This window comes from Plectropomus leopardus, chromosome 10, assembly GCF_026936395.1.
Source record: "Plectropomus leopardus strain MGB_pleo_1.0 chromosome 10, ASM2693639v1, whole genome shotgun sequence".
NCBI classification, from domain to species: domain Eukaryota; kingdom Metazoa; phylum Chordata; class Actinopteri; order Perciformes; family Serranidae; genus Plectropomus; species Plectropomus leopardus.
The window spans coordinates 4,305,954-4,333,490 of record NC_142185.1 but is presented as its reverse complement, the minus strand read 5'-3'; the positions used below and the strand labels follow the sequence as shown (position 1 = coordinate 4,333,490).

The 27,537-nt window shown below is 39.5% G+C and overlaps 1 protein-coding gene across 1 annotated transcript in view; it reads right to left on the bottom strand.

The window, feature by feature from the left end:
* The window catches only part of gli2a (GLI family zinc finger 2a), a 114,078-nt gene that overhangs the window by 80,891 nt on the left and 5,650 nt on the right, over positions 1 to 27,537 (bottom strand). The window contains exon 2 of the mRNA XM_042494559.2: positions 7,467 to 7,606. Within this exon, the coding sequence (XP_042350493.1) occupies positions 7,467 to 7,581 (115 nt within the window). The 5' untranslated portion in view covers positions 7,582 to 7,606. The remainder of the gene's footprint in view (positions 1 to 7,466; positions 7,607 to 27,537) is intronic.

Below are 27,537 nucleotides of genomic sequence, written 5' to 3'. Positions count from 1 at the left end.
TGGAAATAATATGTGTGAGAAAATAATATCAACTCAAAGGTCTAGTTAGTAGCTTTTCAGGACCTTTCAGTCACATCTCATGGTCTTCTTTAGAGCTGATTCAGGTGTCATGGTCTTTGGTGTACACTTGTTATCTCGTAAAAGACATCAAACTTATGACACCACTGAAGACTGCGAGATGTGTTTGCAATCTCTGATAAACTAGTAAGTGAAATTGAGTTGACTTTATTTTGCCAGACAGATGGAATTCCACTTGAAGACTGTTTTTCCTGTTGACAGTTTCCTCTTGTAGAACTCTTTACTCAGGGATAAAAAAGGATTTTCCAGCCAGCCATAAGCAGCCATTTGCTACAGTGTCATATTCTTTGTGAGAAAGTGCTTCAGGACTGGGCTACTATTAGTTACACTACTCTGTAATCACAGCAAGCCTGTCATAAGGGCATTGTATGGCTGTCATGGTTCCTCGGAAAAAAAAGGAAAACAAAATGCTGCCATATGGAAAACTGATTTGTAATGTCATTCATCATACAGCTGCAGGAAACGGGAATAAAGATGGTAGTTCTGTAACAGCTGGGTAGCAACAGATGATTGAGTGCTGACCCTGGCTGAGGTTGGCAGGGTAGTTTTTTGTTTTTTTTTGGGTATGAAAGAAGCCACCGTGTCTCTAGAAACAGGATGTCTGAGATCTGAATCTTAAATTCGTACCCAAACCATACATTTGCCCTTTGGCTGATACTTTCACCACGTGTTTTACAGGGCCGTATCTAGTTCGGATGGCCTCAGAACAATGAGCCATGAAGGTGGTGGTACAGCAAAGTAGATCTTGTGACATAGAAAAAGTTAAATAGAAACATCTACACTGGGCAATAAAAAACAGGAATGCCTCTTCAAGAGGCTATGTGTGATTTTTTGGTCCAGTTGCAGATGCCAAATCTATGGTGTTCAAAGTCAATCATCCATTCATCATATAATACAAACAATGAAAATACCCTCAAACCCTTTTCTGTCAAATAAACATCCATAACTGCTAAATCAAACTTTTGTTCCATGGAGATATAATTGCAGTCCTCATTTTGTGATTACGGCGACAAGGTTCAACTCTTTGCCTTAGTTCCGTTACGTAAGTGGCAGGAGGCATCCGTCTAATAAACAGTCTACGAATGAAAAGGCTTTGTTGAATGAGAGCCTGTGTGTTAGTATAGCGTGTAAGCCTGTTGTGTTTTGTTTGCCAGGTGATTTCCCCGACGGTGTTAGCTAAGCCGGAGAATTTTTGGCTTGGGCTTCAAAGAGCAGCAGGGTCATCCCCTGGCAGTGGCAAATACAGACATGTTCTGACAGACACGAATCTGACATACACAGCACTGCAAGCAGACTGTTTATCAGCTTGACCCCCATCAGCTTACGTTGTAAAGTTTGTATTTTCATTTGTAAAAGTAATTTTAAAAGCAAATGCAGTTATACTATAGCTGAAATAAAACATGTAAATCATTTATCAAGCAGAGATGCCAAACATGATCTCATTTAAGTTGCTCTTATGGAAGAATTTGCTTCTGTCGCTGTCCCTTTGTCATTCTTCAATACTTTTTGGTAGACTTAAAAAAAAATTAATTAAAAAAAAGCAATATGAGGACACCCGTGCTCTGGGAAATTGTAATTTTCAGACAGGCATTTTTTCAGAACAGATTACCCAATAAAGAAAACTATCATTACTTTCAGCCCTATACTTACATTCACACACATTCACAATGTGCAAACTACAGTAAAACCCTCTAAGAGTACATCCACACTACAGCTCCATTTAGATTTAATGCAAGGGGTTAACTCATGCACGCTGCAGGTTTTTGATTTATAATTAGGTGAGTTAATAGTTCTTTTTTTTAAAGATATTTTTTGGAGCGTTTTTGCCTTTAATTGATAGGACAGCACAAGGGTGAAAAGGGGAGAGAACGGTGCGGTGACAAGCAGCAAAGGGCCGAGGCTGGAATTGAATCCGCGGTTGCTGCGGCAAGGACACAACCTCTATACACGGCCAGACACTTCCATTATGTCTTCACACGCTCTATCCACTGAGCCACCAGTTTATAGTTCTGCCGCAGGACTACATGAATGTATTGTATGTGATCCAACCATATTGTGATTTACTTATACTCCCCACTATTACTGTTTAAATTATTTCATATACTTTCCAAAGCTTAAGATGGTTAAGATGGCTGACCAGCTTTTTTGGACCATTTTAAGGTATGTCTTCGCATCATTTTCGATGTTTCAGCTAATCCTACCAACTTGTGATGGTCACTCTAGCTGGTTTATCCATTGCACTTCCTGTAAAACTGAAACCAAATCCATGTCCTTGAGTATGGAGAAATAAGCATGTCATGAGGGGAAAGTATAAAAAGTAAATGGAATAAATCAGTTAAGTCTTCTATAATGTGTTATGCATAAAGATAAATGTGCACAGCTTGATAGACTGGTTACACCAGCATGACCAGCTTAACAGGCTGGTCACACCAGAATGTCAAACCATCAAAGACCAGCAAGAACTTGGTCACGACCATCTAAGACCATAGAAGACCAGCTAAAACCAGCTAAAGCCAGAACCAGCATAAGTCTGTAGCCTATTTTTCACAGTAGCCTATATTAAGTTCTTTCACACTGACGTTGGTGGTACAGGGGTATTAGTTGACATTCCTACCCTAACCGTAATGTGCCACCCAAAGTGGGTGTTTCAAGCCAAAAAATCATATTTTCCTCCTATAACCAATTGATATTTGTGCCTAAACCTGACCACTGAGTAACTACAGTGTTGTTGAAATGTAAAGGCTGTTTCATACTGTTGCAGGGCTTCTGTATGTCATCTTCTACATGCCAATGTCAGGGTGCATCTTAGCTGGTCTTTTAATTGTCTTGATTTTATGGTTCCATTACAGCATATATTAACAGACTTTTAATCCTTCCTTGTGGTAACTTTATTTTGTGCTCTTTTTGTGTTTTATATTTTTAGTTTGGAGTTGTATATTTTGATTTTGTATTTTTGGTCCATGTTGTCTGCCTGTAACTTTTTTAGCTGCTTGTCTTGGCCAGAACAGAAAGAGAGATTTTTAATCTCAAAAGGGTTTTCTGGGAAAATAAAGGTTAAAAAAGTTTCAAAATGTCTACTACAAAAAGGGGTGCACATGCATCATATCTAAGATTTGCAGAAATGTACAATACAAACATTTTTTTTTGCAACTGGGACACAGAAAATCTTCAGAAGACAGATTCTGTGATTCCTTCAACTAAGGTGGAGGTGCCAAGGAGTTAAACCAAAAGGGGGGCACAGTGGTCTGGCATGAATGCCATCATCCCTGCATAACCCTGGCCACTGAGTGCACCCCCCCCCCCCTTCCCCATCACTATCACCATCCCACCCCACCCCTCCTCCACCCTTCGCCCGGTCTGTGGAACCACAGCAGCGTAAGAGCCTCATTTAGGAGCATAGAAAGAAAGGCAGAAATCTCTTTCTCAGGAAGATTAGTGGCTGTCCCTTTGGAGTAGGCCTGCGGACGGGGAGGGAGCTGGGGGAGGCGGGGGTCTATTTTGCTCTGGGACATTTTTCTCTGCCAGGGAGGGGCCGTGACCTGCTCCAGAGCACCCTCCAGAGAAAGGCCTTGTGGCCAGTGCGGAGACCCCAGTGGAGACCCTTCAGACTGGAGCTCCGTCTAAGACTCCCCCCATGATGGCCATGATTAACACACGGCTTCTTATCGCAAAGCTACGCTCTACTCCCTGCAAGACTAATTACACCACACTACTCTTCCTCATCCATCTATGCTGCGGTGACCATTCAGAGTCAGACTTGCGGCCGATCCATTTTCATGAGAAAAACTAGAGGTCGCTTGATTTACCGCTGTATTCTTTGTAGTCAGAAGGCAAGTGTTGTGTTGTAACAAAGGTGAGGACACTTTTTTGTGTATTTTTTCAGCTTTTCTCCTTAGATACATCAAATCTGTGAATAATTACCTGTGGACAATGTGTTTTTTTTATGCTGAAGAACATCAATCTCTGTCGGGAGTTTGCAAGCTGCGGCCGAGTTCTAAGAAAGATGAACACAACACACTGCTTAGGCAGAAATAATCAGTGTTAGCGAGCTTGTCTGCTCCACTGGCCTCGTACAGTCAACACCAAAGTGAGGGATGATGGAAAAATTCTCTTTGGCAAACTTTCTCTGAATATAATAAGGGCTGTAAAACAACAAGTTGTCAGATCTGTGTTTGAAAGCTTTTCCTTGGTACGTCTGAGCGTCCGTGGGCCAGTGGGAAGCAGGGAAAGGGGGGGGGGGCGCATCAATCTCAGGTATTCCTTTGAAACCGTGAGATGTTTAACAGTCCTGGTACCTAATCTGGACACATGTTACTCTGACATGGTAAAGCACAAGCCAACACAGACTCGTAAATCCCAGGGACTGGGAGTTGGGTTGCAAGGGCCCTGCCTGTGGAAGCACGCCCTGTAGCTGCGAGACAGATGCAGGCTGTCACACAAAATGTGGGTGCCCATTTAAAACCATTAACAAGGCCCTGAGAAAGAAGCCTGATTCCTATCATATGGACTAAATCTAACCTGCAGTTCTGCACCAGAATCCCTTTGCCCATATTCACAATGTTTCCTGGTACCAAGAATTGTTCTTGGTGACAAAATCTGAGGAAAATTCTTAGAATTTAAATTTTCTCTAAGAATTTTCCCTTAAAGTTAAGACTAAGTCTTAGTAAAGACAAAGGTTTTTCAAAGAGCATCTCAGCCCTTAAGAAAGCTCCTAAGGCAAAAAAAAAACTGTTAGCAGAGGAGGAATTTTAAGAAGCTTAAGAGTTTTAAGGGGTTTTAAGGAGAGGAGAAAGCAGTGGAAAGTAGGGATGAATGATAATATAAGCGTGTGATCAGGTAATGACAGATATTGGCTTCATAATGAAATATCTGAGCTGGCCAACGTGCTGAATTCTGCTGATAATCACAAACTGATTTCTTTTTTCTTATTTTCACTGACATAGAGAGCATGTACAAAACACTGACCCAAAGTTAAAACTTTGAAAGCATCGCATTCATGTCTCCATCTGGTACGCCATCATATCAAGAGTATGCATAATATGATGATATGCATAATATGATGGTACTCCAGAAGAGACTTGATGATCACGAAAATTAGGTGGGGAAAAAGTAGGTATCTCAATATTGGTATTGTTATCGGCCAAATGAGCTGTTACATATTGGTATATCAAATATTGGCAAAAAATCCAATATTGTGCATCCCTAGTGGAAAGACAAAGAGAAAGAATAAATATTCACCAAACACTGAACTACAGAGTTAATGAAACGCTAAAGATTACGTCGTGCAGAGATAAAGTTTGTGGAAAATCTCATTGAATGGCGTTTGCATCTCCAAACCAATGAAACAACGATATAATACCAGATATAAAGTGAACACATCAGTCAGATATTTAGCAACTGGAAAAATGCAACAGTGCAGCACTGTGATCACATAAACAGCGCTTTCAGAATCATGATGCAGTTCATGTCATTTCCACTGGATGTCCACACCTTGCAGGCTCACATCGGTGCATGTCTTTGACGACCAATCACATCTGCAGAAAGAATGCATTACACCTAGCAACAGGATCAACCACAACTCAACCACAAACAAAGATTCAGTCGGTTCCTCTCTTAAATTGCTTTGAGAATTTCCTTAAATCACTCCTGAGATAGGACTCATTGCTAGAAATTTTTAGCCCAAGTAAGGCGCTTTCTGGGAGTAATCAAAGGATGTTTGTGAATACGACCCCTGGCCTCTATCCTTTTTCCTTCCCCTTGGACCCTGACACACACTCTGCATTAGTGGCCAGACACTTCCATTATGTCTTCACATTCAAGAGACAGACAAGTTCAACAGGGCAAGGCATGTCTCTATGAAACACAAGCAAAACGAGCTCTCGTGAAACCAGTTATGAGATCTGTGGGCAGCTGACACAACGGATTAGGGCGAACAAGATGTTCTCAGGATGTTTCTGCTTAAGTTACACTATTGTATTGTGTGGCTTCATTTGCAGACTTAAAAAACTTTAATGCAGTCTGCATGGTTTGGAGTACTTTGCAATTCAAATACGAGCATAAAGAGGACCTTTAAGTGAGCCAGCCTGTGACATCTTCCAAAGAATGTTTCCAGGCTACTTGATTTATTCACATTTGCCCCACATTTTTGTTTCCACATGCATGCTTATTTGTGAACCAGTTCAAAAAGAAAAGAAAGAATAATCAAATTGAAAACAAAAGCAGAGCATTAAAACTATCTAATGACACACTAACGTCCTACTTTTACTCATCCCCTCGTGGGACAAAGTGGGCTTTGTGATGGCAGGCCACCAGGCCCTTCATTAAACTGTAAAGCAACTTGAATGATATGTTCCTGCAGCAGCCCCTCAGATGATGCCAGTGCGTCTTCCTGAGGGGTTTCAGTGTCCACCAGCCGGGATCATCAGCAGGCGTTAGTAATTTATAACACTGCTACCTCAGGGGCCCGTACAAGGTCCTCAAACCTCGTTATGAGGAGTTTTCATCACACATTCACTAATGAAAACATGAGCTCTCATCTTTTAATTATGACCCCTTTATAGTGGGAAGCTTGCACCCCCTGCACCCTCTGTGGTACCTCCCAAGCACAAATAAGCCCTGATGGTTGCAGGCTGCTTATATTCAATGGTGCAAGGTTAGGAAATTCATCCACCACAGCCTACATAACACACAATGGTCACAACTGTGTAAATGACTAAATTATTCATGTCGTGGCAAGCGCAATATTTTCTTCTTTGCTGGTTTGAAAAAAACAAAACTTGTGGCCTCTTTGTGGAGGTGCCAGGGAGGGCGCGCTGAATCGTCCTAGTTTCTCACCCCGCATCCCTAAACAATTAATGCTCGTGGCTCCTCTCGTGGCAGGCCACCAAGCTCATCATTAAGCAGAAATACCGCTAACGCCACAATGTCATACGACATCTTCTTAGCATTTCAAAGGTGCTCTCCTCTAGCCTGAGCCTCTGATACACCATGTCGTCCACTGCTACGCCAGCCTCTTTTAGTAATTCATGAAATTTATACTCGGGAGGTGAGAACAAGGTCTTTCGACCTCATTATAACACTTTTTCATCACCCATTCTCTGACATCTCTGAAACATGCGGCCCCCATCTCTTGGTCTAACTCTTTTCATGTGCCACCCAGCTACTTATGTGAGTAGCCATAATGTTTCAGCTCGCTGCACTATATGATCCTACAGCAAAACAAAAGGATACTAGAGCGCTGCATTATACTAGAGCTAAAATGAGCTGAAGTGCTGCCGGTTTCTCTAACAAACAACTTTACCTTGTGTAAAACCAACTGTATGTCCAAACTATGTCAAATACTGATTGTAGAGGGGAAATGAGCAAAGAGCATTGGAAAATAGCTGTACCTCTGGTCAGAGTGGTGGGCGACGGCTTCTTTGGGATTTCTGAGAAGCTGCTTCCATCCAGACCTGAACCCTTACACTCCTTCTTCTCAGTGGCTGTTGGAGCTGAAGTCTCCATGCTGCTCTTCGATTTAAGTCACGACCTAGAGGCAAGAGAGACACTATTAGGTCATACATTTATTTATTTACATATTTTTTTAAAGTTCATAGAAGCTGTATTTTGTTGTATGCAAACAAACGAATCAGTCACATTTTTTAATTTGAGAAAGCTTTTCAGGAAGGGGGCATCTACTCATTTATCTTATGTATAGTGAACCCCCAAACAAGCTTCATTTTTCACAAAGAGCGAAGAAAAACCTTGATGGGAGATCATATGAGTTATAGAAGCCAGTGGAGCAGCGCAGTCTGTTGGCAATGTCAAAATGTTGACTGAAGCTTTCTTAGAACCAAAAGCATCACTTAAAAGTCAGAAATGCTGCAGATAAACATGTTTATTCAATCTTACATTGATAAGTGTAAGATTTAATTTAAAAGTTGGTCACAGTATGTATGTGTCAGCACCAAAATACTATTTTCCCAAGCGTTACATATTAAAATAAGATAAATATTGTATATGTTGTTCTAAGTGATGGGTTTGTACAACATAACGTGAAAACATCTTGTTATAACAAGAAACTTTTTGTGTTGTAACAACATACTATTTCTCTTGTTTTAACGTGAAACGTTTCACGTTAAAACAAAATGAACAGCATGCCGTTACGACAAGAACTGTTTGTATGATAATACATGTGAAAATATCTTGAAATAACGTGAAAGCCATCTCGTTATTTCAAGAAACTTCTCACATTATTACCCGATATTGATGACTTTTCTTTTTTTTGCAGAGCAGCAATAAATTTCCATGAAACAGCATTATCTTCCAACCCAAAGATCAATTTTTCCAGCTTTTTCTGCTAATGGTTGAAGGGGAAGTTCTACTTGACAAACACAGTGAACCTGTCCTTTAATTTAAAATAAGATTTTATACATTTTATGCTCTTCACAAAACTGCTCATTTTCCCAAGACGGACTTGCCTATACTAAAAAAAAAAGCATGCCATGTTACATTTTTTCACATTTCTCTACTCCTCATTTAAGCTTAACATTGTCAGTTTTGAAGAACTATTTATAAATGTTTCATTTTTTGTGAAATACCAAACCACCAATGTCCTATAAAGTTTACAATGTGAATTGTATATTTATTCTGTCAGGTCAGGCCCTGAACACACAGACAGGTTCCTCAGTTTGATGTAATGAGTTCTCACTGCTCTTCTGTCCCAATTGTAAATGTGAGTGGCCCTCAGCGCCGAGGTTTTAGTCGCACGCATTGTGTCAATACCTCCTCACGTCTGTGTGAATGGCTCGACGACTTGGCAATGCGCCACTTGTTTGACTTGGTGGGACCTACAAGATCATCCTCTGCCGAGAACAAACAGTCCCGGGCCGGGAGGGAGAAATCATTCCACACTCCGCAGCGAGTTCGCGGTCATCGCTTTTCCACCTGCTTTCACACACTGGCAAGAAAATGCGTGTGTGTGTGCTCTGACAGAATGCTGAGATGACATTACGTACATCAGAGTGGGGTGACTTCATGTTTCACAGGTGCAGAACTTTTTTTTCCATGTTTGGAAAAGTGAGAAATATTTTAGTATGCATCTGAACATTTTGGGGCATCCAAATGGGGAGCTTCTAACACCTGTTGGCAGCTATGGGAAGTCAGCTGATGAAAAGTTTACACGAAAAAAATCATATCGCGCTCTCAAGTCTTGTAAAACAAAAGTGTTTATGGGTTGACTTGAGCCCAAAGGACACAAATAACACCCTGAAACAACAATCTGGAAATTAATTTTCAATCAAGTCAGGAAACAAATGTGAATTTTGGCCATAAGAAAGACCATAAAATTATTCCAACACTTCAAACACAATCTCTGTAACCGTAATTGAGAAGAAAAGGTAATAGAACAGCGATCTGCTTTCCACTAGCCGAACCTGTGAAGTGCTGTTTTTTGGTTTCATGTGGATATCCAACATGTCATCCTTTATTGTGACGTGTGTGTATTAGCAGCCATGTCTGTGACCCTTCGGAGGTGCCAGTCGGCTGTCACTGAGCCAATGTAAGCCGATTAGAGGTGGGTGACTAACAGGTTTAGGCTGCATCTGTTTCATTTTTTCTCCGGTGCCAAGCGTCCTCGGTCTCGTCTTGAAGAACTCCGTCACTCTGACATCACCTTTGTGATAGAATTTAATGTGCTCTTTCATGGGCTTTTTACCTTATTCAGAGTTGGCCAGAAAACAGGCTCTCTTTGGTAGTGAACCCTCTTGGCAGAGATAAGATGTGCCCGTGAACACGGCGAGAGCTCACAGCAACAGAGCGTTGCCTTTCAAGATGCCTGCACCCTTAAAAATAACTGAGAATCCTCCCCTTAACATCACCGTCTGATGAACATCTGGCACCACATTAATAGCTGTTTCCATGCTTTCACAGCGTGCCAAGTATGTGCTTTCCTCTGAACCTCCAGCCAATGTTTTGATGGGGAGACGTTTGGGGTACAAGCACCTGTAAAGGTCATTTACCTAAAAAAATAACAAAATGAATCAGCATGTGCAGTTTAGTGGACTGTTCAATTTTAGAAAAAAAAGTCTCAGTAAAAGTGCTACATTTGAGCTCATTTCTCAAAAAGTGGCCCCAACTTCACCCTGATCCCCCCACCCTTTTTTTTTCTTAATTCCGCGGAGCTGGTACATTACCCCCCTCCCATTTGCCGGTGTCTCCCTACAGGCCAAACCCACGTCGCCCCTGATGACAGGGAAGCCCAGCTCTGACAGGCTGGTACAGGTGTCAGGAACCAAGCGGACAGATGGCAGGGGCCAAAGGCGAACAAACAACAAGGGTGCACTTCTTTTCTCATCTTCTGGTTGGCTGGGCAGCCCGTTGTGGCACGAACAGGATAAACAACACTCCCCATACACGCCCTCTCCTTTCCCCACCCTCCTGTGCCATGTGACCACATACTGGGGACTTCGGATAGTGGGGCAGGACTACCCCCACTTACAACACTCACCCAACTCCCAAAATCATTATTCTTTACTATTTAAATAAATGTAACATAACTAAAACCTCCATTTTATGTCATGTCTGATATATCACCTCTGTAACCTCCAGCTACATTCTAAAAAGTTTTTATACCGTAAAACTTACAATTATTTGCTTAAACAACTGAACTCAACAGGCTTATATTTGGGACAGGCATCTATATGGCATGGTTTTTTTTAAATTACTTTCACATAAAACTGTTCCTCAGCAAAGATGTATACAATCAAATTGTTTCATTAAACCTCTTTTTTGCATCTCTCTGGTTTACTCTGCCTTTATTACTTCTTTATGCTCATGGTGTCAGTAAAACTAACTAAATTATTGAATTGTGGAGAATCTTGCCATGGTAACATTGTGTGTAGCATGTCCATATTGTCAAAAGTTTTAACATTTATATTTGTATGAGTGACCTAAGCAGCTAACTAACATTATCTTCAGTGGGTAAATAACAACTTCTATAAAAATGAACTACTTGATAAACCGAGCCTCTAATTGAGACAGGCCTTTAATTGTCAAAATGTGTTGCTACACCGGGCGTCTGAAAGAGACTGGGCATCTAATTAGGACTAGGCTTATATTCGAAGTTTTACTGTATCAAGGGAATTGTAAGAGGCTTTTGATTTTCAGTAATACGGGTCTTATAATTCCTTAAATGATGCTTGTTAACATTATTACTTCAGGGTTTCCCACACATTTATTTAAAGCAGTCTGCCACAATTGAAATATCTTCCTCCACAAATAGATTTTTGATTTTTCAAGCTGGACCATGATTAGGAGCACTGTTAAAATTGACTTATATCGTTCAGTCGTGCAATGCTGCTCTCAAGAGTGTAGAGCATGCTCTGGGCACGGATGAAGCAGCAGAACATCAGGTTCACTTAAAGTGAAACTTTTATACATTTTAAACATTTATTCTGTTAGGTCTCAAAGTTTGATTTCACTCACAGCAGCTCCTCCAGATCCGTACACGTCAACAGATCAACTATCCACCCCGTGAGTCACAAACTGCTGCTGAGGAAAAAAAATTACCCATGGAGAGCTCAGCCTACGCTGCGTTCATGGACCATTTTTTGTGGGAGTTTTGACACTCAAAAAAATAGATTCACTGATTTACAAGTCTATGAGAAAAGGCTGTTGTGGGCCCCGAGGCATCATGAAACAGACCCGGACGGCGTAATTTCACTTTTGGACACTATTTAAAATTGGCTTCAAAGCCTGGCGCTGCTTTTAGAGGCTTGAATAGGGGCAAATATTTTGGGCTGATCGGATGTAGCCAGCAGTTATCCGAGCCAAGACTTCCTCTTCCCTCCACCAGTCATTTTCAATGCTAAAAACAAAATGCTGATATAAAGCTACATTGTCGTCATATGATAGTGGATGGGAGATTGCCAGCGTGTTCCACCTCTCAACAAAAATTGCTCACCTGCAATTGGATCTTCGTCAGGCCAAAAACCATTTCTTTTGACTTGACGAAAATCTGAGCAGGATCGAAACATCTCGAATAAACTTGTGTTGCATGGAGTAAGTGTGCAGGCGTTACCTTTACTCCTCATGAAAGTTGTTTTTTGATAGCCTTGCACCTACGTGATGTCCATATAACTACCGTTTTTCTACCTGCAATTTGAACATTTATGGTCAACACTACTCAAACCACAAACACACTATGAATGGAAATCAGAACCCTTCCAGTACCAAAATCCTGTCCCATTGCCTACAGACATGCAGAATCTGTTTGTAAAGATCACCTATTACCTAACACTTATTACAAGGACCTTCATGCAAAGCATTACCTAAACCTCTACATGTGATGTCTTGAAGACCTGTCACAGGAAGTGATATTGAACAGACAAGTTCTAAAATTGTGGGAAAAGACGCCCAAGGACCGCCTTAACTGTCTCATAAACAAATGATTTCTGGGAAGTGCAGAGCAAAAACACCATCACAATGTCTGTGTTGCAGCCAAGTGCCAAAACAAGAACCTTACAGATTACTAATTTAAATGATTTATTAGGTTCATCTCAATGTAAAACTGCCTTCTTTTTTTTGGAGGGCTAGACTAACCATATCCGAAACCTTAACCCAAACTTTTACAGTGAGGCTGCTTTGTTCTCCTTCCTTCCTGCCACACAGCCACAAAACTGGATGTTTTTCCATTGAGAAATGTCTTTGCCTTTGGTGTATCCTGCAAACATTCAGAGTGAGGTTTGGTGAAGAATTTGTGCATTTTTTTTCTCAAGTGCAAGACTTGACAAGGTTGAACTGTTATGGAAGTGAACACAGATGCCAAGAAATATGTCCTGTACTTAATAAATTCAACAAATTCTTACAAGCTGTCTTCAAACTCAACCATCCCACACTAGCAAGGCTACAAATATGTTCTGGCATATACTGAATAATTCATAGTTAAAATAGGTAGCAGAAAAAGTCAGGTTTTTTGAGTAGGGCTGGTGCGCAGGACTGCAAATATTAACAAAAGTCACAGCAGAGGTTGTACATCTTGATTTTCCTTCACCAGCTCTTGCTGATGGACCATCCAGACATGCCACTTAACCACACGAGGCACAGGAAAAAGACTGAGGTAATGGGGAAAGTCACTGTTATGTTTTCTTCTGCCAAGGTCAGTCTTCAAGTTGTTAGGGTTTCAGATAACTTGTTTCTAGGGCAGAATCACTTGCTCGCTTTTTTCTTCTGGTATCTTAAGAACAAGACAGTCAGAATATCCACTTGACTAATTAATTTACAGTTTTAGGTCAGTTATTACATTGTCCACTTTGCAGATTTTTTCTAATTAAAGACAACAATCAGTACGTTTACATGATGATAGAAAAAGTAAGACTAAAACTGGACTTCTAAAATACATGTAAACCGGTTAGTCCAACTGAAATCGTACTGAGTTGAATTTCTTGAAGTTTGACTAACACAGCTAGATTATGCTGTTGGGGTTCGATTTGCTCCTTCATGCCTCAGTTGGATCTGAACTGGTGTTCTCAGCTAGCAGGGAACAACCCACAACATTGGCTTATGTTACCTGCAAGTTGCAATAATGTTTTAAAGAAAACATTTTAATCTACTTTTCAAAGAACCTTTTAAGGATGTTAATCATTTCAAATAATGTCCCTATGAAGTTAAATACTGACTAAGACATGACGTTTTAACTGCAACATTCTGAGGAGGTTTTGGTGATGTTCAGAGGTGACAGAGCATAAAATGGTGTTTTGTAAAACATTCCTACTATTACATGAGAACAAAGGAAAACCATTTTCAAAGCAACATTCAGAACATATTATTGCGATAACAGATTTTTTTATTGTGATATATATATATATAGACACACACACACACACACACACACACACACACACACACACACACACACACACACACAATACTGTTTATATTTAATTTTGGTTTTTTTGTTGTTTTTTTTTTACATTTTTGAATGTTGCCCGAACTTTAAGACAAACGTTCTGGGAACTAAATGATAACTTGCCAATAAATACTTTACTAAAGCATTCAGTGGTTGCATTTTACCATTCTCAGAACATTTTTAGAACGTTCTGCACAGTTCTCCATAGTTGCCACGCCAGGCTTTGAGAAGAAGGGAAGAAAAAGAAACCAGACAAAGGTACCAAGTAAAGTATGTATGAAATGTACAGCGCCAAAAATTATCCATGTTTTCATCGTTCGACATCCAACCCATTTGCCACTTGCCAACTTGTTTGCTATGTGACATAATAGGTCAACTTAAGATGAAAGGGAGCATATCTCCACCGACTGTGGAGGAGTCAAAATGTACAGCACCGAAAAGTTATCCATGTTTTCGCCATTCCATATGGAACTTGTTTGCCGCTTGCTTACTTGTTTGGTATGTCATGTAATAGGTCAACGAGAAGAAGGTCTAATTGCAACAAGCTGAAAGGAGGCATCTCACCACAAACAGTGATATGGACATACTTCTGTCAATAAATGGATTCTCCCACAGTGCTTGTGTACTGGGAGAAGGACAGCAGTCCAATTAAATGGCTTAATCAAGCTATAACTGTAGCTCCACTTAACTGTGCATGTAAATCAACTGACTCTCTTCCTCTTTGTTCATTTAACTTCAGCCCCCCAACCTCAGAACTCACAGGACTTTTGTTATGAGACCTGGTGTGTGTTTTCCTTAGCGCCTCGGTCAGTTTCAAGTGTTCCTCTCCTCCACTACCGTTCAACAGCTCCCCTTTCACCAACACTGAAAGGAATGCAAACACACATCAAAAGAGGCCCTCTCATTTTGAAGATTTCCAGGCTTTGCTCTTCTTACTTTCTTCCTTCCTATCTTTCAGTCAATGTGATCCGTATGCTGGTAGGCTCCCTTTCCTGGCAGCGCTCATCACACACATGCAAACACACACACATTTCTACGGGTGCACACAATGAATTCGCACATACACAACAACAGGCTTACCAACTGCTGTTCCACACTCTGCTCACTTGGCAAATGCAGGACAGATAGATAGGTGAGGTCTTCTGCTCCTGCGCCACCTGCAGACCTCTCTGCTCAGGTTTCTGATGGTGACACTCATGCAGGTTAACATAACGAGCAAAAGCCAAAATATGCTTTTGTTTTACATATTTCTGTGCCTTCATCATTGGCATGTTTTCTTTCTGAGAATTAATTGAGAATTTTCATGCTTCTTATAGTCTTGTGATTGGGTTTTATACCAATCTGTTTCTGGACCACCAATGATTATTTGTGTTTGATACGCATTTACAATAAAAAAAACTATATATATATATATATATATATATATATATATATATCTGTCAATATTTATAATTTGGAATATAACAAACTCCAACACAACACTTTCTTTAAATGCCTTTAGCAAAAGTTAAACCAAAACTTAAACTTTGAACAATATATACAGCGAGTTCCCTGCAACTTTATTTATAAAGTCCAGTGCAGATTTAAATAAAAGATGAATTTAAAAAAAATAGCTCCCTGAGGCTTTAATAATTAAGACTTCCTCCCATGCTGTCACTTTCTTTGCAATTTGTGATCAATTTTATTGGCGATCATTAAAAAAATATGCCCAAACAGATAATCTGCAAAATGCCAAGTATCAGCTCCAATAATAGTAATCTGTGGAACCCTATTACTCACCTGCAGCACTTACAATTTTCAGGTTCCTGGACCTTGCCTGAGTATTTATCATAGACTGTATGAATAAAGGACACAGCTATCTTGACATAACACAAAACTTCTCCATATCTAGAAGAGTGCAAACATTCGATAAAATGAAATCGTCTTTTTGATCCATCTGTGCCTCAAGTTTCAAGTTTCAAGTTATAAATACCAACTCAAAGTCAAGTCTTTTAGATGCTAGTAAGTCAAAGAAGCCACATAACATCACCCAATAGAAACACTGTCATCTCAAAATTTTCTTTTATCAACATTTGGAAAAGATTGCTTAGGTTTTTTGCAAGTCTGTAACAGAAACCCACCAACCGATTTTTAAGCTGCATTCCTGGCACACTGCTGTTCTGTTCTTACTACCATAATTGACAACATAATCTTTGAATCCTTATTGCCGAAGGCTGCCAGGTGTGCACCAGAATTCACATTTCAAAAACAAAACTTCTTATTATCTAGCAAATATTTCATAAAACATATTCAAGTCAAGTCTTCATCTGTATCTAAGTCATGTGTCAGGTCATAAATTCCAAATCAAAGTCAAGTCTTTTGGATGGCAGTCATGCAAGTCAAGTAAGAGAAGAAGCCGCATAATATCACCCAGTGGAAATGCAGTCATCTCGCGATTGTCTTTTACCAACATTTGAAAAATATGACTTATGTTTTTTCTAAATCTGTAATGGACACCCGCCTTGTCAATATGTTTACAGCTTGTTTCTGCTGTCCTGTAGCACTAAAAAAGATTTGGGACAGACTGTTGTAACAGTTAAAAGGAACTTTGAATGTCTGTATGTGACAAAAATGCTAACGGTCGTCTTCCCTGTCACGTTTTCTTGCTATTAATTCCCAACTGGCACATCAAAACCATCCACGCCTGAAGCTCTTAACCTTTCCTCCATTTGTACCCTAAGTGGGCAAAAGGCTTAAAAACATGATACACTCAGGAGGAATGCTGGAACCGTCACATTTAATTTACAGGTGGACAGGTGTAGGACTGAGGGGAGATGTCCACACAGGCTTCTTGTTTCACTGGCCTTCATTTGGACCTTCACTCTATGTGGATCAAGAAAGCTCCTTGCATAATTCCTACAAAATACAGCTGTTTTTCCACTCACATGGTCAGCCCTAACCACCTTGGCTCGACTTTCTCTGGTACTCTGCAACAGTTTGATGAGAAACCTTTAATTTAACTTCTCCCCATAAGAGCTTACCAAAAACTTCCTTCCTCGGACATCACAGCTCATTTTAGTCTTGGCTGCTACATTACCTAACAGTCAAAATGCAGGCTGCTCATTGGTGGGACTGGAGCAAGCAATCTCATATCTTCTTCTCCATTTCTCTTTCTTAATCTCATTCTGACATGGTTTTTTGGCAAGAACTGAAACATTTAGTTTCATGCAGAAATGGTATTCAAACCTCAAACTGCTCTTCTAAAAGGATGTTATCTAAATTACTTAGTGATTGTATTTTTCAGATTTTTTGGAAATATTCAATGTTATGGGAAAATCTCCCAGTACTCAAATGAATGTACAGCACATTCATTATTTTTACATTATACATTAAAAAATGTTTCTCTTTCAAAGTATGTTGCCATCTTAGCAAAGTGAATTGCAGATTTTGCGCAGCCTTCGTGAACACTGAGGACTTTCAAAATAAAAATCTCAATGACTTTTTTCTTTTTACTCTCTCTCTCTCTCTCGCTCACACACACACACACACACACACACACATACACACACACACATACACGACAGCTAAGCCAAACCCAGGTGGTGCAGTTGAGCAATGGATCACACTATTGTGTTTACACCATGCACACAAACACTTTGACACACATACACACAAATCCACATACTCAATTTGCCTTCATATGCACCCTCATGTATTCTATTGATACTGAACCATTAGAAGAATATAGGATATTGCACAGAACTACCCTAAAAAGTAAGTAGCTTACACATACTTTATATGTATACTTTGACCCCTTCATTGCTTTCCCATTATGCCAACTCAATACTCCTTCAGCTGCTCCTTCATATGAGGCTCTCAGCTATACATGAAACAGTTCAGCCTCCAGCTTTAACAGCAGTCAGCAAACCCACCGCAGCCTCTCCAGAAAATGCATTCTCTCGTTTTTAAACCACATTCTAAAACTTTTACTTTTGGTTTCCCACATTTGAGACAATATTCCTGCCAACTTCAATGGTTTGAATGTTTAGACTTTTGCATTTTTTGGGTTGGGATAAAGAGATGAAATAGTAACGCCCCTTGGGTCATGGTGAGGTGAAACAAAAGTCTGCTCTAATCACTTTGAAATCATTGGAACACAAAGCTGGTTACAAACCAAGACCCTACATCAGACTACTTAATCCTCCTTTCTTTTCTCTGAACTCCTCTACAGCTTATAGAGATGGATAAAATTTGTCTGTGGTTTCTATTCACCTTCATCAGTTGAATTTAGTGTTACGGTACCAATATATTTAGCTTATTCCCAAAAGCTTATTTAGATTTATCTGACAAAACATAGAGTTTTGGACTCATCTCCATACACCTAAGCATTTTGGCACCATCACAGAATTAATCTCTATCCATACTAACATACTTGAAGACGCATATCACAGAACTGTTCACATGCACTGGGCATGCTTCTGTCAGTGTAAATAGGAAATAAAAAATTGTCAAAAAGTAATGCAAGAGATTTCTTTGCTTGGACCGATAATGAAATGGATCTGTTATTGAATGCAACAAGAGTATAAGGTGGCCAAGACAGCAGAAAACAAGCTGGGGATATGGATGTATTAAGAAGAGCTGGATACAGCACAGAGGTGGGGCCCCATTCATTCCTTTGAGAGCTGCTCAGTAGAGCATGAGGCAGAAAAAGCTCTATTTTTGCGGTATGAATGTAATATCTTCCGCATTGCTGGGCCAATAAGGCTTGTGCACGAGAGACTTGTGGTGGCCAAGCACAACCGAGTGACATCCACTTACAGATTGACTGACTTCCAGTTTAGCGCTTCCCTAGCTTGAATGGCGGACGTAATCTTGTGGTTTTTTTAAACTTTCCAAATGTTACTAAACTGAATGGATTAAATCCAGATAGTGAAATGAGTCATTTTCATGAGATTTTTGACATTCACAAAAAAGTTATGCATTGGTTTACACATATCTCTATCCCAAAGTAAGTCAATGGGAAAAAGTCTCCCTGGCCCCCATAGTATTATATGACAGACCTGGATGACGTAATTCCACTTTTGGCCACTATGTAGAATGTGCTTCTGAGCCTGGTGCACTTCCTGGGGGCTTGGTTGGAAGTCATTTAAGAGCAAATAATGCACATGTTAAAACAGTATCTGGATCATTATCCATCACTGGATCAAGTCATGGCAATGGGAAAGAAATAATGTTACCAGCGGAAGATGGATGGTAAGAAGTCCTAGTTATAGTGTTTTGGCTTGACATGTTGTGACTAATAGGACCCAATTGGTAAACAAACCTAAATGTCTGCTCGTCACTTCCGAAAGTCTCAATTTCTGCTCATCCAGACTATAACAAGATTTAGATTTTCAGAACTACAACAGGGTCAGCAACATTTTCAGAGGTCTCTAAAAGGTTTCAAAATGCTAAAGTAGTGTGGACTCTAGTTGAAACATAGCAATAGTTATAAATTTTAAAATTAAAATATGTTAGGATGGATGTAGGCCTTCAAACAAAATACCCTTCTTCCTCGAAATTGCCTATTTTGGTAGTTTCTTTTTTTACTTCTTCGTACTAAAAAAAAAAGTTTTAAATCTAAAAACCCAGCAAAATTTGAATGATATAACTGCAAAGCAATTCATATCAGACTAACAATGTCTGTGTTGATGGACGGCAAGCTTCAAAGATCTTTGGGACAAGACAAGTTTAGACTGGGACGGGGCACATTCTCCGTGAATGAATCACTCCTTGCAAAAAACATCTCCCTGCAAGGATTTAAAGCTTGGGTCTTAAAGGTCATGAGGTAGATTGTGAGAGGTCTGACAGCAACACATTAGTCATTAGTCTGATTCAGAGGTTGAAACAACATCACTACAGACTGTCACACATGTATAGATTCAGGTCACTCAAGCAGGAAGAGGAGTATTGCCACAATATGTTTTCTTAAACCAGGGTGCAGGTTTTCTATAGGCAGACCTTTTAAGTGCTTCACATAGCTCAGTCACCAAGGGAAATTAGAGAGTATCCACAGGTTAAAGATATTTAACCTGTGGGTGATAAAATTCCAATACAAAATGATTTGTATATTATTTGTATATCATATTGACCTAAAGCAATATTGTTCAAACGTGTCAATCCTATTTGTACTCATGTGGGCTGTTTAAAAATAGTCTTATTCAGTTTTTTTTCTTTTTTAAATCTTCAGTCCGTTCCAAACTGTTACAATCTGCCAATTGCACATGGGGACTCAATCCCTTACCAAAACCCAATCATCCAGTGGATTGCGGACGATGCGGAGTAATGAGCAGCTAACAACTGATGTAATATAAAAGGCATCTAAAACAGCAGTGGATGAGTTCTTACCCCACCCCTGAACCTGACCTTTCCTGCTAGTAAAGGCAATATCCTGTGGTTGATCTCTTCGTCTCCCTCGACCAACAGAAAACAGATGTGGAGCTCATGGCCTACACATAGTCCCGGGCAGGAAGGAATCTACATTCATGCAATTTGAGGTTTTCTGTCTTCATAGAATCAATGAAAAGACTCCAGTGAGGGAACAGATACTAATGCAAAAATTTAGCATAGGCCTAGACAGGAGGATGTGTGATGTGACTGATTAATAAAAAAGTCAATCAACACAAAATTAATTGAGAGCAATTTTGATAACCAGCTAGTCTTTGAAATCAGTTCTTGAGCAACAAGACTTAGAGTCTACAGCCAGAAGGGTAATTCGTTTTTTAGGGTTTTGTTAAAAAGTCGGTTGTGCTGCTGTGAGTGGATAATGATAAACACTGTGCTCACTGTGCTGCAGCTGCAGCAGCTGATGGAGTTGAAGGAGATTTTTCAACCTGAAGATAGTTGATGGTTGTGCATTTAGAGATAATTTGATGCACAATTTCGATGTGCTTGGCCATGGAGGTATGGTTCCTTTTCTTGCAGGAAATAATTTTTCAACATAAATTGCATTTGGCTTCCTCCTCATCTTTGGCTTTGGAAAAATGTAGCCAAACTTTACATTTCGTAGCACATTCGACCATCCATGCAAGCAACTGACCATCACATTTCTTCTTCGCTTGGTTTAATACCTGTTGGCAGTATTCAAAATTCAATTCAGTGACGTGACTCAACTCGAGATGTAATGTTATGTTATGGGACCCACGGGACTCAACAGCAGTATCGATAAGTTACTAATTTTCGGGTTTTGAAAAAGCGGAGCTAGGTTCTCCACAGAACCAGGTTGATCTCCATCAATGACCCCAAAGAACAAACTACCACAAAGTGCAAGGTAGTATAAGGAATCATGAACAGAACACACACGGTGTTGTCTGATGTTAATTAAGTGACCATGTTGACCTGGTGACTCTCAGCTGGATACGTCGTGGTTGCTTGTAGTGATGGTCAGCTGTTGAAAACAGGAACAGAACATGAAGGTGTTCTCATAAAAGCCTTGAAGTGTGATCAGTGACAAATACACACTCATTTGTGTTTATTATTTATGCAACCATTTAAGTACGTTACTATGAGGAACCATGGACACGTTGTTAAACCTTAAACAAGCAGCTCTATGTTAGTCAAGTGGTGATCATGAATGTGTGTACCACATTTTGAAGCAATCCATCCAAAGAATGTGGAGACAATTCACTACAGAGTACAAATCCCAACCTCATGGTGGCACTAGATAAAAATTCAAGGGATTACAGAAATCATCATGCTTCAACCTCTGGGAACAATGAATATCTGGACTAAATTAATTAATCCATCCAAAAGTTGTTGAGATATTAAATTCTGGATCAAACGACTGACATCGATGTGAACCATACTGCTAATGTAAAATGCTGACCATCTCAGATGTAATTGTAATCTGAAAAAGCCAATTGATTAAAAAATATTTTAATACATTGGCTTGGGGGCTAAAATTTTATAATTTTGTCTTTTTTTTTTTTTTAATTTTAACATTTTCTATCATGAAATATTAAGTAAAAATAAACTGGCGTATTCAGTGACGATAAAAATAATCCTGAGTTTAGGACAGTGATTTTTTAATTGCTGACATGTCACAGCTGAATGAACACTAAACTGACCCTGTAAGCATGTAAGGGAAGTGTGTGTGTGTCTGTGTGTAAAAGTCCCAGCTGTCACTGGTGCCACATTGCACACTGCTGAGTCGAGCCAGCTTCCTCTCACAAGCATTTGGATTGGGTCATTCATCTTAAATGTGTTGTTAGCACTCACTCTCTACTGCTTCAGCTGTCAATAACCTCGCAACTATTTAAGCAAAACAGGCTCTATGTGTGTGCGTGCGTGTGTTCCTCTGCAGTACCACAGCGGATGTGCCTACAAGCCAGTGAGTAAAGATTTGGCCAAATCAAAGTTGGCATTTGCTGCACTCAGGTTTCACTGTGGTGCAACTTCCACATTGTTGCGGTAAATTCTGCGCTCCAGTGGAAGTGCCTGTGATAGTCGACAGTGTGTGTCTGCGGTTGTACATTGCCGGCCCATACAAGCCAGCTGCCGCTGCATCCAAGTCAGATCTCAGACCTTTTGGTGATGGGAGGAGAACTTCTTTTTGAAGTTGGGGGGGGGGGTGTCGACGTATGTGTGTGTTTGTGTTGGCCCAGGACGTGCCAGTAACAGCTGTCAGAGCACGTCACCAGGTGAGATGTTGTAGTAATGAAAGTAGAAAATAATTTTAATTTGTAATATTTTTTAAAGCTTGACTCTCAAAAACTATTATGTGCAGAGCAATATGAGTGTGTGTAATATTAAAGCAGGTTAAAGTCAATCAACTTATTAACTTTCAAACTTTGTATGGTATACTTCTAAAAATGCATGCAGCCTTCCATAAAAATAAAATGTATGCGTAAGAATGACATGTATGCAGATTTTCTGCTGTCAATAACTTTTTTTCTATAACACTCTGACCACCTGTTGACACTGTGAGCTCAGCCTGAGAGCAGCCTGACATTACAATGTGAAACAGCCGAGCCCTGCACGTAACCAGCGCGGTTTTCATCCCACTTTCTCTCTAATGAGCTGATTACAAAACATGAGCAAACCTCCTTTTGGCCTGCAGCCAGAGCAAGAGATGGAGAGAGCGCAGAGAGGAGACGATGGCCGCAACAGACATGTTGTGAGGGAGGAGGAGGGAAAGGTTGCAGAGCTTGTTGCTAAAGACAACCACATGTCTCTTTATCCCAGCTCAACTCTGACTCTCTCCGGCTCTTGTCTCCGGCTTCTATCAGCGAGGAGACTGTGGCCTGGCACTGAGTCAGCACGATTTGGAATCTAATATCTCCCATCATATGGAAACGTAAGAAAAGGAGCCCAACCGCCCTGCCCTTGAGGCTGCGTCGACTTTGTAGCTATGGGAGGGCCTAGTGTAAATCATAACTTACTAACTCCTTCCCCCCTTTCCCCTCCCAACACAAACCCCAGAGTCAGCAGCACAAACAGATCCCACCTCCCTCGCCTCTTCCTTTCTCTGCATTTTGTTGTCAGTGGCCTCTGCATAGACCCCAATCTCTGCCTCTGCATCAGATTAGGGCCCGCGGCAAACACCGCAGACAATACGCCATTGTCTGCGGGCCTGTGTCACTCTATCTCAATAGCTCACAGCCACAGAGCAAAGCCTGTTGGCTGCTTGATGAGGAAGTGTTAATGATACAGTGAAGGGGAATCATGATCCTCTTCACTGCAGACATATGCCTGATGGCACCAACAGCTGATTGTCTTTTACCCATGTCGTTTTATGGGGTCAAAAATCCCCTGCCACTATGTTTTACAATATAGTAGATCCGCTAAATAATCTTTTTTTTATTACTTGAAATTTGATGACTTTTCCTCAAATGACCCCAAAATGAGACAAAGTGAAACATTGCCGTTGTTCATATGAGGGATGATAACAATTGATCAACACGAAATTTAATTTAACATGTAAATTTTAAGCGATTAATCGATAGGCAACGACATGCTGTCAAAGTGTATGCAATATGTTGCTTTTAGCTTTGACTGGGAAAAAAAAACATATTTGGTATTGTTTGAAATAAGTCAAGTTTTTGTGTTTTTTTTCCAAGTTAAGATTAATTGTTCATTAATTTTTACCGAATAATCGCTTCAGTAAAGTGCCTATAATTCGCAACCCTAGTTCATATCTCAGCTTTACACCAACAGGATGAAAATATTGCCTTAGGGATCATTTTTGACCCAGCAGTTATACAATTATTTTCATTCTACAATAACCCCAAAAACCACACACACACACACACACACACACACACACACACACACACACACACAAACACAGAAATACATGCACGCAAACTTGCATACTGTCCTCATTGTACAGTATAATATACGATGTTGCTAAAGACTGTTATTGTAATAAAATGCATTCAGAAGTACTTTTTGCACTTTTTTTCTTTCTTTGGCTACACAAGTTATATATCTTGCTAAAAAATTATAAAAACTTATGTTTACATCTATGCAATAAATTTAACAACAACAACAATAATAATAATAATAAACCTCTACTTCAGTAATTAAAACAGTTATGTTGTGTGTTGTAATAATAATGTGTAGATTCCACTGATTAAATGCAGTCTTTCTGCACTGTGAAGAGGGAAAACCTAGATACTGATAAAGTTTGTGATGGATGACATAAATGCAAAATAAAGTATATTAGGGGTTTAAATTCAATCAAGCTGCTTTATTTCAGGGGCTTATCAAAGGCAAGTAATTTTGGACCCTTAGGACAAGAGGTGTATACAGTTAAGATGACACAAGGGTTAATAACGACCAGCCAGGAGTTCATTTAGGATGAAGGAAAGTGTCTATGAGCTCATATTCCACTGTGCTATCCAACAGACACATCACTACTTTACTAAACTCCAAAGATGATGCATGAAGACAGGCTTTTCTCAAGCCTTGTTAGGACATTTTCCTGCAAAAAGCCATGAACTAAAGTTCGAACAAATCCAGAACATAATGATGTTCCAGTAACCCGGCATGCCCATGTACTTTGGAAGGCTGGGATCATGTCACTGCTAACAATAGTAAAGAAGGAAAGGGTTCAGAGCAGTCCACTTAAAAAAAAGTTTGGAGTAGTGGATTGGTCACAAAATACAGAACTTTTCCTAGAAAATGGTGTTCGAAACTAGGGGTTTGACAGATTATACCTGGCAATTTATCTGGGCCAATATTTGGCATTTTGCAGATTATCTGTGTCAACATTTTATTTTAATTATCAAATTAATGTAAAAGTGTGTGTATTACACTCAACCAACACCAGAGAAGGCAGTCTGCAATACATGCAAAGAAAGTGTCAGCATGGGAGGAACTTTTACTTTGTAAAACCTCAGGGAGCTATTTACATTTGTTCATTTTTTATTTACATTTTCACTGAATTTATTTTGAAAAAGTTGCTGGGAACTTACTGTATTTGATGCTGAAAGGTTCAGTTTTGATTTAACATTTGCTAAAGGCATTTTAACAAAATTTAGTTTTGGGGTTTGTTGTATTCCAAATTGTAAATTTAAACAGAAATATTTTTATTTTGTTGTAAATGCATATCTATTCCAAATATTGGTTACCTGTGCCAGTGTTTTATTTTAATGATTGCCAAAAAAATAATAAATAAAAAAGTATAAAAAGTGCACAGGAAGTGTCAGCATGGGAAGAACTTTTACTTTAAAAAACCTCAGAGAGCTATTTTTATTTATTCATTTTTAGGGCCCGAGCGACCCTCTTGAAACTCAAGGAATTATTATTATCATTAGGGCCCGAGCACCAAACGTGTGTGAGGACCCTATTGAAATCCAAGGAATTCTTCTTCTTCTTCTTCTTCTTCTTCTTCTTCTTCTTCTTCTTCTTCTTCTTCTTCTTCTTCTTCTTCTTCCTATAAATGAATTGCCTTTTGGGGGGCTTTATCATACTCAAATGTGGTCAATGACACCTTAAAACAAAAAAAATTTTTTTTCGTCATACTATGTGGGTGTGGCTTGGTTTCCAACTTTGATGTTACACCATAAAACATCATACAAAAAAAACAAATAATCTGTATCAGTACCGTCCCTGAAAAACCACAAACTACAACCAACCCCCTATTTGAAACCCTGCTAACTTTGAACAGTTTTAATTTACATCCTCACTATTCTCCACTTAACTTTACATTACTAACAGGAAGCATTGTACATTTAAATACTGTTATATATCGTATACCCCACTGAAATTTCAGGGGTTATGAAGTATGAAATATTACATACCATCCGAGCCTATGGTGAACAGTTTGTCTTATGAGGACTGTCATGTTAAATGTAACAGTCCCGGGAACCTGAACATTTCACTCACAATTTGGTCACTGAAGCTCCAAAAATTGTGATTTCAACCATCAGCTCAACACTAAATGTGCCGTGAGTAGTGATGGCAAGTACACAAATTTAGAAACAACCTGTCACTTTCCATTGTCTGCAGAGTTTATCTTGTGTTGAGATAATGAAATTAGCTCCACCATCCCCCCTCCTACAAATTAACTGACCCCTCGTGACCTGGGCAGGGTTTCCCCAGAAGACCCCAGCGCTGCCATCACCATTGTTCCTTTGTGAGCCGATAGACAATGATGAGGTTACTGCCGAAATGCTTTTGGGAAACTGGGTTTCCGATGAGTCAGTGTGCGAGTTAAGGAGTGTGTGAAGAGTTCGGCCAGGATGTGACGGGAAGATCTTTGTGCTGGTGATGACACATCATGTATCACACACTGTATACAAGACGTGTTCTGTTTAACTGTTCCTCCCTTTTGGAGATATCGGAGTGGGCTTAGGTTTGCACTTCCCTCTTCTTCTATTTTATAAACTTTAGGGCCCACGTTAATATTACACACACTCAAATACATGTTATTCTTATGGAGGACTGGATGGAATTTTTAAAAAAATGTATACTGTAAAAATTTTGAAAGTTGATTAGTTGATTGACTTTAACCCTAAGGGCCCACTTTAATATTACACATACTAATATCACTCTGAGCACAAAATGCGCTTTTCATTTCCTATTTTTATTTTGTTAATTTTTTAAACCAACATCAGTCCTAATCATAAATATCAAAAAGTTATTAATTTTCAGAATTTTTAACCCTGTAAATTCCAGGGTTTTTGTCATGATTCCACTATATTTTAGCTGAATTTAAACAACAGAAAATGAAGTATTTTACTTTTTATTTATTTATAATTATTGTTATTATTATTATTTATTTATTTATTTGATGTTCACAGCCTGGGATATATCAGTGATTAGCAGCAACATTGATTGTGATAATGCACCTAGCGGAAATAGCATGTATTTTCACCATATGCCAAATATAGTAAAAATGACATCATCGGGTGGAAAATTGTAAAAATTACAGATTCCAAGGCAAAATCCCAGAATGACACCCACAAATAATACAGTGCATGTTTTTATGCTTTGATTGATTTGCATTTAACAGTATGAATGTAACAATTTTGTTTCCACATGTATTTTAGAATTATTGTGGGAGCTGAGCTGGAAATTCCAAGATGAAACAAAAATACACAATCTTTCCA